At 39.5% G+C, this 14,744-nt stretch overlaps 1 protein-coding gene across 3 annotated transcripts in view; it reads left to right on the top strand.

Moving 5' to 3' along the window:
- Nucleotides 1–14,744, top strand: part of Bmp2k (BMP2 inducible kinase) — a 96,219-nt gene that overhangs the window by 74,197 nt on the left and 7,278 nt on the right. For 2 of the 3 annotated variants that reach the window (XM_085691599.2, XM_087908850.1), the window contains exon 15: nt 3,166–3,276. The exons of the other annotated variant lie outside the window; for it this stretch is intronic. In XM_085691599.2, coding sequence (XP_085547725.2) covers nt 3,166–3,276 — 111 coding nt within the window. The remainder of the gene's footprint in view (nt 1–3,165; nt 3,277–14,744) is intronic. 3 annotated transcript variants of the gene reach the window in all.

Below are 14,744 nucleotides of genomic sequence, written 5' to 3'. Positions count from 1 at the left end.
TGACTTGTGTACTTCATATAGGAAGTAATTTTAAAGTCATAGCATCATTTTTGAGATATTAAAACAAAATATTAGTAATGGATAAAATTTTTAGTGATCTTTAGGAAAATCATTGATTACCTATAACAGGCATTGATTACCTATAACAGGCATTTAACATATAAAAAACTATTGTTGCTTTAACTTTTAGTGTAAATGAGTGTAATTTATGGTCTAGAATCTTTTACTGGCTCTTTCTTAATATTAATACATTAAACCAAGATTAAGTGTTAGTAATAAAGTTTGTCTCAGTGATTTCTTTTTAAGTTAAGCTTGCTGTTGTCATTGTCTTTTTACCAAAGCATCCAGATTTAATTTGTAAGCCTCAGGAATCTATGTGTTATGATGTTTAATGTGTTAAACAGTAATTTAATATGTTAAGCAGTAAACTGGGAAAATACTTGTAACTATTAATTAAGAGCAATGGGAGGTTCATTTGTGGACAAATAGATTTACTGTTGTCTGTTTAAAATTTCATCTGAAATAACTAAGAGGAATAACAGAAACCCGAACCCTGGTTGCTTTGCAGTTTTACTGAGTATATTGTATAATTTTGAAGACACAATAAGATGGTTGTAAATCTCTAATTAGTTTGTGGTAAAATACCCACAACAACCCTTTCCTAACGCACATCCAGACCTGCCACCATGATCCAGGCCTGCTACTATGATCCAGGCACATTAGACTGGCTGTAAAGTCTCCATAAATACTGCTTCTTACAGCCCGATTTGTTAACCTTTAGTCCTTCTTTGAAGCCATTATCCATTTAACCTGCATACTTAAAATACTTTCTCAAGTATTTGGATTATGTGCTGGTATTATGGAAAGTACTTGGTTTTCAGAATTTTAAAATCCTGTGTTTTCATCATCTATATCAGTCAAGTACCTGAGAAAAAAATCATCTTTACTTGCCAACACAATTCTTTTGTAAGGCATAATGAGATAAATTTCTTGCATCAAATTCAAGCCTTGTTCTAATTGAGAGAAAACCATTCATTTGAAATAGGTTTTTAAAATGTAGCTCCACATTGAGAATTTTGTTTTTATTTCTAGGTAATTGATTGTATAATAAGTTAATGTGTATTTGTTTTGTATTCTGTGTTCTGAGACCCAGATTATGTGAATTTTAGAAACCTTAAGTGATTTTTTTTAAAAAAATATTTTGTTAAAAATTGATTCTGTTTTTTTGTGGAACAATGAGAAGGTGATTCATTTTGTTATAAATGTATTCTGACTTCTGTTAGAAAATAATCGAGTAAATGAGTTTCATACAAGAGCATCTCCAACATTTTCCCTCATGAGGACCCTGTGTATAACCTAGCCCACTCCCACATGAAGTCCGTTTCTTCGCTATAATTGCACAGTGCTGTATGTATTTACCACAGTCTACTTGATTGCTGAAGATAATGTATTGATTACAGGAGGATTCAAAGAGCGTGGTAGTGGTGTTAACACTTTCGTAATCTGGGGACCACTGTTATATGACAGTGTTTGGTAAATTTAGAGAATGCATTGCAGTGGAGGCTCCCAACTTCACATTTCCTATTCTGATTTCTAGGCCTGGGTAACAGGGGAAGTAGCTGCTCTTGTTAGACTCCCGACAGAGTGCTGATGTTTAAGGCAGTTCCCACTCCATATTTAAGTCCCTACATGTTGTCTGGATTTCAGGAGTGTCTTCCTTAGATAACCGCTGCTGTGGCTGTCACTTGGGCTATCCTCTTCTGCACTGCTTCCTTTGTCCCTGCTGCTATTTGATGGAATCTGGAGGGCGTATAGACGACAGGACTCTAGGAGGACTTTGATACCGTGCATAGTCTCCGGTTTACAGTTACCCCAAAAGACGGCTAGGGCTGTCTGTCCTTCCTGAGCAATCATTGCTTCCTACTACAAGGAATTGGGAACCCTTCATCCCTCAATAGTAGGTTGTGAAAATGTGAATCAAGGCCCCCTACGTTCATTCTTAGAATGTCAGTTCTGTTGGCTACTTCCTTCCTATTCTCTCGTCCCTTAAAGTTTAATTGAACACAAGATGATTTTCTCACCAAAAGAATTCTTGAAAACAAGCTAGCATGAACTTGAATTTGAGGTTTTGTTTTGTTTTATTGGCTATGGGACAAGGATCTACTGGGAATGTCTAAGGTCTCTTTCATGATAAGTTTCAAATAGTATAATTTTCATTGCTGAGAATCAGGAAAGAGAGACTATAAAAAAGTCAGGAAGTTCTTAGTTTGGTGTGTGTAAGCATCCCCAGTGCAGAGAGCCTAAGTGCAGGGGAATAAAACCACAGCCAGGGGGTGGAGAGAGCAAATTCCTTCTCACCTGTGATGTCTGCCTCCCCAGCACGGATAGGTTCATACGCTGTACCTAGCAGGCACTCTTTGTCACCGCCCATCCCCTTGTTCTTTTTCTTCTGTCTGCACTTTTTTCTATAGCTGATTAGTTTCGAACATGCTGTGTCCGTTACTTGCTTATTTCTCATGTAAGCATATGAACTACCTGAGGGTGGGACTGCCTTTGTTTGGTGTTACATTCCAGTTGCTCAGAACAGTGCTGTGCTTGGTGTGTACAGAATACTCAGGCATTTGTTGGACGAATAAATAAATACACTGTATATGTGTGTGTGCGCACACACGTGCACGCATGTGTGTTAATAGCGTACAAAATGTTAGGAGAAGAGACTAATTATGTGAAACAGAATGAATTCTTTTTCTGACTATTGAGAACTAGAATTTACCAATTTTATGAATGATAACCATTTGTAATTTTCTATAGGCTTTTGTTGAAAGTCTGCTAAATATGTCTTTGTAATAAGAGTTTAAACTTAAGTTCACTGTGTTATAAAATGTAGACAGCTAGTATTAAGTGAACCAGACTGATTTATTAGGTAAATTGTGTTTAATGTAACCTAGCCCTGATTAATACTGTTAAACTTGCTTTTGTAGCAGCAGATATGTATCCAACCTTAGAAAACAGCCTCGGTCCTTCTAAGAATGGGGCGGTGAAATTATATTTTTCAAAAAGGCGGTTACTTTAGTTTTTTCTTTGATTTATACTGTGTATCACTTTTCATTTAAAACCATCTTTATTTTATTTTATTTTTTCTTTTGTTTGATCTTATTTTTGCAGACAGGCTCGAGGAGAGCGCACCCTCAGATAAGAATCTAGACCCATCCTCTGCCCCACGTAGCCATCCTCCGGAAGACCCTTTTGGTTCTGTCCCTTTCATTTCCCACTCAGGCAAGTTACATGTGTGACATCACTGTATCACTGTCCTTGAAATGTGCAAGCACAACAGCAGCAAAACTGCATTGGTTTAAAGAAGTAAGACACAAGCGTTAGGTCCAGAAAGCAGAAAAGGGAAATTATGTCAGCTGTTAGCCATCTTTGTCTTCCTTAATGTCTGACCTACAGTGTTATTATTGTATCTTTGCCAACATGGGGAAATGCTGATTCACGTGGTAGAAGCATAAGTCTTTTAGCCAGTTATTATTGGGTTCTCGTTTTTAAGAAATGCTACATGAAAATATCTTATATTTATAGTACATTTAAAATATTTTTATACTTAACTTTGCTTAAAAATCTGGCATTTTCCAAACATATCCATGCTCCTTTATAGTTGATTTTTGTCTTTGGCACATCACTTTGTTTTAACTACTCTTGCTATATCCTTCTTTTGATTTCAGTTCAGGCATTGAATGCTGATGGTATTCACTATGCAAAATTATTCTAATACTATTGCTAATAGTAATGAATATAGAGCAATAATCGGGATTGTCTCCCATTGCTGTTGCAGTTCTTGTTTTATTGTTTGCTGTTGTTGAAGGTGGTCTGACTTCTTCACTTGCATGGGTGACATAGCATCTTCACAGGGACAGGCAGCTAACTTTCTGTCTGCTTCACTTGCTCTCTGTGCTTGCGCACACTGCCACCATCCATTCGAGGGCATTGTTTTTCTCTAATTGTATTTCAGAAATGCCCCATCAGCCTGCAAGAGTGTGAGGACTTAGTGACTTGGGATCCTGATCCAGAGACCAGTTTCAGGATTAGTTCTCCTGTGCTCTTTCGTGGGCATCTGTCACCCTGCCTAGGTTTGCACATAACCTGTGCAAACCACTGCTGAGGGTCTGCGCTCTCACTCCACCTGGGAGAATGAGGCTGAAAGTCAGAAACTGCAGGACACTCACCGACTGTTCTATTCTGCATACCCCCTTATTTTCATGTTGACTTAGGGATTTTATAATTAACAGTATATTCACAAATTGAGCTTGGTTGATGTCATTTTGTTTAACTTTGTGTACATTCTCTTGTAGATTTAAAGCTTTTTGAGGGTTGAAGGCATGACTTGTGTTTGATCTTGCCCAGTAACCAACCCAATAATGACTCAGTTGTCGTTGTATGAAAACATTGTGGCTATCTAAGAAGGCGCTCCTAAGTGTGTCTTAGTGCTAAGGCAGTAGTCCTTGTATGAAAACATTGTGGCATCTACAGAAGGCACTCCTAAGTAGGCCTCGGTGCTGGGGCAGTTAGGATAAACATGCCCTCACTCTAGAACTTGTTTCCCAGCATGAACATGAGCATTGTTAATACTGGAATGACTTGATTTGCAAACTAAGTAAAGGAGTAAGTGTGCCTGTGACAGAAGGGATTGCTGGGAGAGCAATATTAATTTGATACTTTTCAGACTCAAAGATTAATTAAAATAAAGAAAATCTATAGTAGATATTACCATTGGCCTAGGTATTAAAAAGCGTAGAAATACATTTTAATATATAATTTTTAGGTAAACATAGATATGGGGGATATTCTTTTTCCTCTAGTTGTAGAAGAATGAATCTTCTGAAACTAAAATTAACCTCCCCGTAAACTTCAGGAAATAGTTGTGTGTGGGAGGGAAAAATCTCTAGTGAGAGCAGTGAGCACTAGAGAGTGAGCAGGCGCACTAACCATTGTCCTTGAGTCTGCTAGATACAGTCTGAGTAGCTCAAATCATACAGAGGGCACTATGTAAAATTGAAACAGTACAATTATGAATCAAAATGCTGTAAAAATTAGTCTAATACTAATGTGTATTTAAGAGGAACCACTCTCTCAAATGTTCTTTACACTGGTTTTGTTAGGAAATTGTCCATTCTTCTGTCTGTCTGTCCATCTGTCTGTCCCTCCGTCCATCCGTCCTTCCATCCATTATCTGTTCATCTATCTATCTATCTATCTATCTATCTATCTATCTATCTATCTATCTATCTATCTATCTATCTATCATATTTGCTATTGCATTGATATGTTGCCCATGCTCAAGGTTGAGATCTTCATCTTGTTTCTGCCTTTCCAATGCTGGGATATCAAGCATGCATCACTACAAACTGCATCTTTTATTTTAAAAGAGAAAAAAATTGTTAGAAACTATTAAGAAATGCTGAGAGCAAAAGAAATAGTCTTCCCAGGGAGGAGCACACCAACTGGTTATCCAGTATCATATAGTCAGCCCTGCAACATTCTAGAGATTGAGCAGGTTGTATTTAGGAATAAGTATGTATATACATGTACATGTATGCATGCAATAACAATGAAAAAGAGACTGTTTTGAAGGCAAGTGGGGAGAGATAACAGGCTTGTCCACAGGCTCTATGGTATGACCATTTTCTCAGCTGTGATTCTCTTTTTCAAAATGATTGTGGCTGCCGTAAAACTAGCTAGTACAAGCTTTAACCCTTAAGACTTTTAACTGATTTTTAAATTTTATCTTTTTCCAGCCTATTTTGTAAAATAATTTTAAAATTTAAAAATTACTAAAATAATTTTTATTTTAATGTGGGACTCAAGGTGGCTTAGTGGTTAGAAGTGCTTATTGCTATTTCAGAGGATTTGAGTTTGGTTCTCATAACTCCGGCTCTAGGAAGATCCAACAGCTCTGGCCTCCATGGGCTCCTGCACTCACTGTGCACACACCACACACAGATGCAGGCACATACATGTAATTAAAAATAATATAAATAATGCACATAGTTAAAATGTCAAATTTAGCAAGAAAATCTTCCACGACTGATCTTTCCCTATCTCCTTTTTGTTAAAAAACTCTCCAGAGATAATTATTTACTTCTGGCATTTTAATATATCATGCTAAATTTTTTTATTTTTTGTTTAACCTCCTCCCAAATTGATTTTAGATGGCATGTGTAAGATTCTTATTTTGACACACATAGATTTAGATTATTTATACTGTTATCCCTTCTCATGTGCATACATTTGATTGTGTATATACAGTCATGTGCCAAATAAAGTGAAGGTTCAAATAAATGACTGCAACCTCCTAATACCATTTCTGGGGCTGGCAGTGTAGTGTAGCTCAGTAGTGTAGTTCTCAGTAGTAGAACTTATTATGCCTTTGATCTCCAGTACACATGCCACATGCAAAAAAAAAAAAAATAAAAACAACAACAAAAAAACCAAAAACCTACCCCTCAAAACTTTATGTTAGAATTTGGACATCTTCCTCAATCACTTTCCAACTTCCTTGATGCAAGGTCTTTCACTGAGCCCAGAGCTCACCCTTTCTGGCTAACCAGCTCGCTCATGGTTTCAATGCCCTGTCTCCACCTTCCAGCCTTTGGGATTTCAGGACACTGCTACACTCACCCAACTTTATCTGGTCTGGGGATCTGAACCTTCTCTGGTCCTGCCTCTTGTGTAGCGAGTACTTTACCTGCTGTGCCATCTGCCCAGTCTAGGTACAGTTTCGTCTGTGTAAAGGTTCCTCATCTCCCAGATTCAGCATGCCACAGTCACCCCCTCTGCAAGGGTCTCTTGTCTCTGCTGTTGGTTCCTATGCCTGATGCATTGCTATGATTTTTTGTTGCTGATTATTGCTGTGATTTTTGTGGTTTTGCTTGCTTAGTTTATTAGGTACTCTATTAATTTCTCCATTTGGAATTGGTTGCTTCATGGTTGTCATACTCTCTTAGTGGTTTCTTTTGCTTTTTAGTCTTTGCGGAAGTTTTTGGATCTCCTGGAGTTTTTTGTTTGTTTTGGTTTTTTTTGTTTCTTTTGTTGTTGTTTGTTTTTCTGATAAAGCAACTGTGGTGTTTTGGTTTTTCTTTCTTTTTTTCCTTCATGCATGGCATACGTAGTCATGAAGCTCCCTTATATCAGGAAGCATGCTGACACTTGGTTGACAATTTGGATGAGAAAACAATTCCAAGTTGCATAATTTTTTCTGTGATTTTCTATTTTTATTTTAATTTTTTAGGTGGGTAGGGGAATCTCTGTTTTTAGTTCAAATCGGGTTTATACTTTAGATCCTCCTGACCCAGGCTGCCAGGGCTGGAATTTTCTCTGGAGTTTGGAGGTTCTCTTTCACTTGGTCCTTCTCCCAAGGTGTTGAGAAGTGTGATGTCATGATGTGGACTTGGACCCTGCCACCTTTTCTCCTTGGACGCTTTTAGCATCTTAACTTGTAGTCTTCAAGATACATTACTCTGGTCTAATCAGTTCTATTACTTATTATACTGGAGAGCTAATAAGTCTTTTCAGTCTGAAATATATATTTTCTGTGGTTTTTTTTAGTATAAGGATACTGTGCATCTTGGATTGATCTTTTAGTTTAAAATATTTGTAATTTTTTTTTGTCTGTTTGCGTCTTAGAAATCCACTTTATTTCCTGTTATTTCTAATTGCAAGTGGCATCATATTTCTTAGGTGTGGTATATTTCATTACTGGGGATACTTTATAGTTTTGCACATTTGTCATGATTTTTCTCTGTCTTCCAGTGTAAGAATGTCAGCAAACAAATGCCAGTCTTTCCCTTCCCTCAGTAGGTGGCTGGCACAGTGAACTTGAAGGACAGAAGGAATCCTGCTTAGTAGATGCAGTATTTCCTAGGCTGGCAGAGTTAGTTAACTTCATACAGATGACCAGGTGCAAGGGGCAGTGGGAAGGATGGAGGAGCGGCCAGCTCTCCAGGTGCAGGGGGCAGTGGGAAGGATGGAGGAGCGGCCAGCTCTCCCATCATGGGTTTAATCTAAAAACTATCGCTGTTTCTAGTTTTAAAGGATTTTACCATATAGAGGCTGGAACCCTGGTTACAGGTTTTATTCAACATGACGACCGTTTGAAGTAGGTTGGGAATGTTGCTCCTATACCCTGCAGGAAGTAGTATCTGGTCTGCATGTTTGCTGTAAGATATTTAGAAGAATTTATCTGAGAAGTCATCTGGGCTTCAGATTTTCTTGGGGAAAGATTTTTAAGTACTTCCTGTTGTTACTACATCGATTCAAGGTATACTTCATTTTGTGAGCACACGTGATGGTGTTTCATATGTTCATGTTTTTCTAGTGTGAATTGTGAAATGTGCTTCTCCCACCCCAGGTTTGCCTGTTTGATCTAAGACACGGGGCTTCATAGGTCGCTTCGCATTGTGCCAGTCGTTCCTCTGGGATCTTGCAGGCCGAGCTTTCTGTTCTGTCCTTGGTTGCTAGCTTACGTTTCCCCCGTGTAACTGGCCCACACTTTAAGGTGGATAAAGTACACTGATTTTCTAGAATGAGCATGGAATTGATCTGCTCTTTGTCTTCTCTGATTAGTTTATTAGTTTTTCTCCCCTCCCTATTTTGAGACAGTTTGCTGTTAGTCTAGCCTCTCAAGCAAGGCTGATACACGTGGTTTTATACTTTCCCCTCAGTGCTGGGATCGGAGCCCGTGGTCTGCTGCTGAACTACATTTCTAGTCCTGTCTGCTCTTAGTTTATTGTGTGGGTGGTGAGGGCTGTTCAGGGTGGAGGTCAGAGGGTAACTGTGGGAGCTGGTCCCTTCTTTCCTCCAGGAATTGAACTCAGTTTGTCAGGCCTGGTGACAGGTGCTCTTCCCTGCTGAGCGCTTTTACAAACCCACACCAAATACATTGGTATTTAAAGTGCATTCTTTTTAAGCCCTGTGTTATTTTAGCATATACACTTTAACATGCTGTCTGTCATTCACTTAAAATGTTTCTAATTTCTCACATATTCTAATGTATTTTGGTTGAAAGCTAAAATTCCAGATATTTGAATTAACTAATATTTAAGATAGGGTCTCACTATGAAACCCAGGCTGGCCTGAAACTCCAGAGATCTTCCTGCCTCTGTCTCCACAGTCCTGGGATTAAAGAAGTACACTACCACAGCTAGCTAGAATATATTTTTAAAAATTAGTTGAGGATTCCCTTGGAGTAAAAGGTAATATAATAAAATAATAGATCCTCTTTTTTTGGGTGGAGGGAGAGATTAGGACAGGATTTTGATAATAGCACAACCGTCCTCAAACTCCCCTGCTTCAGCCTCCTGAGTGGTGGGATCTCAGGAGTAACCGTCCGCTTGGCCATGAGCTACAAAGAGGGAAAGACTTGGTTGAAAAAAATAGATTTGTAGTTTGATTAATAGGAGCTGGGATGAAAATGGAATTTATCTTAGATGTGTTTTTGAGCAATATAGAATATTAAAATTGTTATGCATAAAAAGGATCATCTTATTATTGCCAAACATACTCTTAAGTTGCTCAAAATAGTCTTCTTAGCTGCAAATTATTAAGAATGTATTAATAGTATTAATATTAAAGTTTTCCTTAATGAATGTGATTTTTTTTTTTTTACTTGTCAAGATTATAAATGCCATTCATTTTCCTCACAACTAATGATTCTCCTGTTACTACCAGAAATGCTATTCTGGCCCAGTGAGATGACCATACTCAGACATAATACTAATATTCTGATTCTGGTCCTTCCCAGAATCCTTGTTGTTGTCCCCAGCAGCTTTGAAAACGCAGGAAATGTGACTCTGTTACAGCATGGATGGTCCTGTTTAATCAGATACAACTTCTGAAACATACAAAAGGTTACTGCAATTCTGAAAATGTGTTTGAAGGTTTTCCACACATGGCCATATTAAGTCACTGAAGTTTTAGATTTCTTACTTTGCATTTAATTTTTAATTTGGTTCAGGTTTAACGAAGTTCGGGTCTAAAGGTTGGCCCATCTAGTAAGGTGAGGAGGCATGTAATTTATATTCAGTTCATGAATCTTGAGTCACACAATAAAACAGCTCACTTTTTGGCATCCTGAGTTTGAAAATACAGTTCACAGCTTGTATGGTTTTCTTCTTGAATTTGGACTCTGCCACTTGGCCTGCCTTCAGAGCAGCAGTGCAGATTTTGATAAAACCTTTTCCTAATCCCCTAATCCTGAGGCCTAACATGATAAGTTGCTGGGAAGTGATGGCAGGCAGTATGCTACCAATTCACAGAGTGTTTTAGCGCGCCCCCCTCCCCTGCCCGAGTGCTGAGACGACAGACGGCCTGTAATCCCAGTAGCAGTGCAAGCCATTTATGGTCTGTAATCTGACAGTAAAGAAAAGAGCATGGAAACAAAATTTGCTTGACACTGGAAGCTTCTTACATGATTAAAAGTGTACCAGCTGTTTGCCCTCTGGGTGGAAAGCCAGCGAGAAAAGTTGCGATGTAGACAGAGTGTGGCTGTCTTCTCTCCACACAAGGATTTTCTCGGTGAGGTGGCTCTTTGGTGCAGATTGTGAATTTAAGAGTGCGTATTTTGATAGTCAGCCATGAACTAAGACCTTACTTTTAAATGAAGTATTTACAAGGATACTGTAACACCTATATAAAAATCTAGCCAAAGAAATGCCGTGATAGATATTGCCTCCAAATTTGGATTTGGTCTTGAAGTTCTCGCTTAGATTGTGCAAGACTGTCTCTTTGAAATTTGAACACCTAGAAATTGTCTTTTGTGAAAAGTTACCAACCCAGAATTGTTCAGTTTGTACTCTGACATTCTTTTGGTGAATTTCTGATTTTGTATCTATTTGTTGAGATAAGCTTATGTTCAGAACCTCCCAGTAATTCTTGCTTCTGTCACTCATTGTCCAGATGTAGTGGCTGAAAACATGGAGGTGTTCCGATAGATAGAGGAGCACAGTGTCTCGCAGGTTGCTGAGGTGATGAGCTTTGAAGTCAGGTCTTAGCCATCTTTGAAAGACAAAGTACTACAAAGACTTCTATGTTTGGAAGACTATAAAGTGCCCTCAAGGAGTTCATACAGCTCAACAAAAACACTTGGCTGAAACAGAAATAACAAGGACAGCATGCAGTGCCTTCCACTGCTCTGGCATGCTGTCGTGAAGGGCGGAGAGGAGGCAGGCCAGCCTCTGGATGGACTTGGTAGGCTATGCTGAACTTTAGCTGCCGATACTGCTACTCCATCCAAAGTTTGATTTCATTTTACGGGTCAGAGTTTGAAGATAGTGTCTGCAGCAGGGGAAATCACTGTGGTGTTAATATATGTGGTAGCTGTCACATACCCTATGTAAAGAGAGACTGAACCAGAGCTCTGGAAATCCCTTGTTATTGTAACCTTTCAGGAAATAGTTGAAGCCGTGAAACAGGGTCATGGATACAAAACAGTGGAATGATGGAAGAGAAAGCCGCAGAACTGGATTTGGCTGCTACTAGTAGATACTTTTGAGAAGACAGGAGGGGCATGGCAGTCTGTAGACATGGGAAATAAGTCTTGAAGATGTGTACAATGGAGAAGGAAAAAGATCATAGCGCACCTTACAGACTCTCGTTCTAGTGCTGTAGGAGCCCAGTGGTGAGGGGTTAAAACGGACAGCTGGTGCACTTACTATCACCTCCTTGACCCCGTCCCTGCATTCTCAGAGCCGTCAGAGGTGTGTAGCTAGGCACTCCGTGAGGATAGTCTGGTCAGTGGCAGGGACAGGCGCCCTTTACTGAGGACTGCTAGCACCAGAACCGCTGTCCACAGTGCCTGTGCGTCTTCACTTTAATCCCTGATAGAAGATGTCAGACTGACAGCTTCCTTTCTCAGGTGGAAGAAGTAAATCTGAATAAGACAAAACTCTAGCCAAGCCTTCAAAGGGCGCTTTCGTTGGGCGTCTTCTGCTGATGACGAGGAATTCTTCCATATGTTTTCACGTAGACACTTAGCAAAGAGTCAAGTTATTCCACTTCCTTAGTAAATGCTGCTTATGTCACTGAGGTCGCGAGTAACTGATGCCTTCCGTTACTGACAGCGAGCAGCTACCTCGCAGCTCTGTGGATGAGGTGATGCGATGTCTGAACACTGCTCTTGCCAGAATTTGTGTGTGTGCTTAGCCCTTTCTCGGCTTTCACGTGGCTTATGGTACTAACTTGGAGTTTCCCTGCAGGATACTTTATAAGCTAAGCAAGAGACTTGACGCTCCAACTCAGGACCTGTCTTAGTTGCTGTTCTTACTAATCTACCCACATCTGCCTTGGTTATCTTAGACACCATGTTCTCAGGGTTCTGGCCTGAGTGACTTCCCGTTTCTAGGATTCACACTCAACTTGACAAAATGATCGTATGCTCTTATTTCTGACACTGGGGACCAGGAGAGAAAGATTTCCATCCATGGATTGTGTCCAGAGCCCACCCTGGTCCAGGTACTTCTGAAGTAAGGCCCCTTGCGGGAAAGTCTGAGTCTGAAGGGTGTGTGGACTCCGGAGCATTAGCAGTTATGCGTGTCCTGGGATCTCGGACATGCATAGAAGCTGATGCTTTTTCTTTTGGCTCTAAAGGTGGAGAAGTCATAATTGAATCCACAGTGTTGAAGTTTTGAAAATGTTCTTAAAAATAGGAACAATTTTCTTACTACAGATATGAACTTAAAAATTTGCTCATGTTTTTCTTACCTAAATGTGGAATATATTAGTATATTCACTTCTTTGAATTTTTTATTAAAAGTCTATTTAATATGTTTCAACTAAGTTTTACTTGTTTTTATATTTAGGGAGACAGTATTCAAAACAGTTGCTCTCAGAGATTGTTTTGCTGATACTTCCTAATAACTATCAGCTGGTCGTACAGATTTCCCCTGCCATTTGCTTATTAAATCTTGACAGACACTGTTCAGCTTGCCCTACTGTCACTGACTAACATCTTGCTAAAGTACTCAAAAGCCCGAGCATCTTAGCTTGTGGTTCCCAGGCATAACACAGGAGTAAAACTGTGTTGACGGGGCGCGCCCTCGGCACCGTGCATGGTCAGTGCACGGGAAATTAGACCCCAGCTAAGATCAGCATAGGAAACCAAGCACACCTCTCATGTCAGTCACCACCCGTGCAACCGAGAGAAGATCCACACTCCTGAGTGTCTGTGCTGTAGGTCACGTGCCCCACGCTTACCGCAGGGTTAGTCCCCCACCTCCTTCAAAGCAGCCATTTTTACATTAATACAAATCTCAGAAGATGATGACGACAGGAGGTGGTGAAATTCAAAGCAACATATTTAGACTATGCTCTTGGGAAATTAACTTTAACAGTGAGGTAATCCTGACTAAATTTCATAATAAATCAAATATGTATCATTTAATCTAACAACTGGGAAGAAGAAGCAATCTGTTCCCAGAAGCAAATAATAGGGATATTTGAGGCGTTCTCCTGATTCCGTATTTATTTTCAGCATCTGCATTTTTCTTTTTCAAATTAGAGGAATGTGTTTAGGCAAAGAAATAGTTTGTATATGTTATGCCCAAATCTGCAAAAAGTCCCCGCAAAAGCCAACAAGGAAACCAAGAGTCCCGTATGTAAAAACAAAGAGCCTTTATTTTAATCAAGTTTGCAAACTCGGTCTCTCGACATGTCCAACATATTGGAATAACTGGAGAGCCCCGAGCTCAGTTAGAATTGAGTCTTTATAGTAATAGAGGTGGGGTGAGGAGTTTCTGAGGTTTAGAACCCCTAATTAGCTGCCATTTGTCTAGGGGTGCCCTAGTGAATGTGTGCTGGCAGGTGGTCCTATCTATCTACAGTGGTTGGAATACTAGGCATTTCCTTTGAATGGTCTGTTCTGAGTGGTGCTAGGTAATCTCAGTTTGTGGGTTTTTTTTTCAACCAGGTATTGCTTCAGGGGAAACTACTGAAGACTTAGGCCTCTTATTAAATTTACCATCGATGCTGGAGTTTTACTCTAGCAGGTGATAATGGTTGGAAGTAAAGAACCTCCTTTGGGTGACCTGACAATACTTAGCTTATGGCTGGCCCCACAGTATATACTAAGAGCAGCTTTTAGCCAGAAGTCACTATGTAGTTGTAACTATATACATATTAGCATTACTCAAAAAGCCATTTTGTTATTTAATATCAGAGGAATGCTGTATGAGGAGCACAGTCAAAATGAGCGCCTGGTCTGAGCGCCTAGGTTGTCAGTATGTATGGACTGGGCAGAGGTGAGGTCTGTGTGGAAGGATTACCTGATGGAATTCTCTGTATATTCTGTGTGTGGAAGGATTACCTGATGGAATTCTCTGTGTATATTCTCTATGTGGAAGGATTACCTGGTGGAATTCTCTGTATATTCTCTATGTGGAAGGATTACCTGGTGGAATTCTCTGTATATTCTGTGTGTGGAAGGGTTACCTGGTGGAATTCTCTGTATATTCTGTGTGTGGAAGGATTACCTGATGGAATTCTCTGTGTATATTCTCTATGTGGAAGGATTACCTGGTGGAATTCTCTGTATATTCTCTATGTGGAAGGATTACCTGGTGGAATTCTCTGTATATTCTGTGTGTGGAAGGGTTACCTGGTGGAATTCTCTGTATATTCTGTGTGTGGAAGGGTTACCTGGTGGAATTCTCTGTATATTCTGTGTGTGAAAGGATTACCTGGTGGAATTCTCTGTA

Source organism: Myodes glareolus, chromosome 8, assembly GCF_982192425.1.
Source record: "Myodes glareolus chromosome 8, mMyoGla1.1, whole genome shotgun sequence".
NCBI lineage: Eukaryota > Metazoa > Chordata > Mammalia > Rodentia > Cricetidae > Myodes > Myodes glareolus.
The sequence above is the reverse complement of the archived record's forward strand: the minus strand, read 5'-3'. Positions and strand labels throughout refer to the sequence as shown.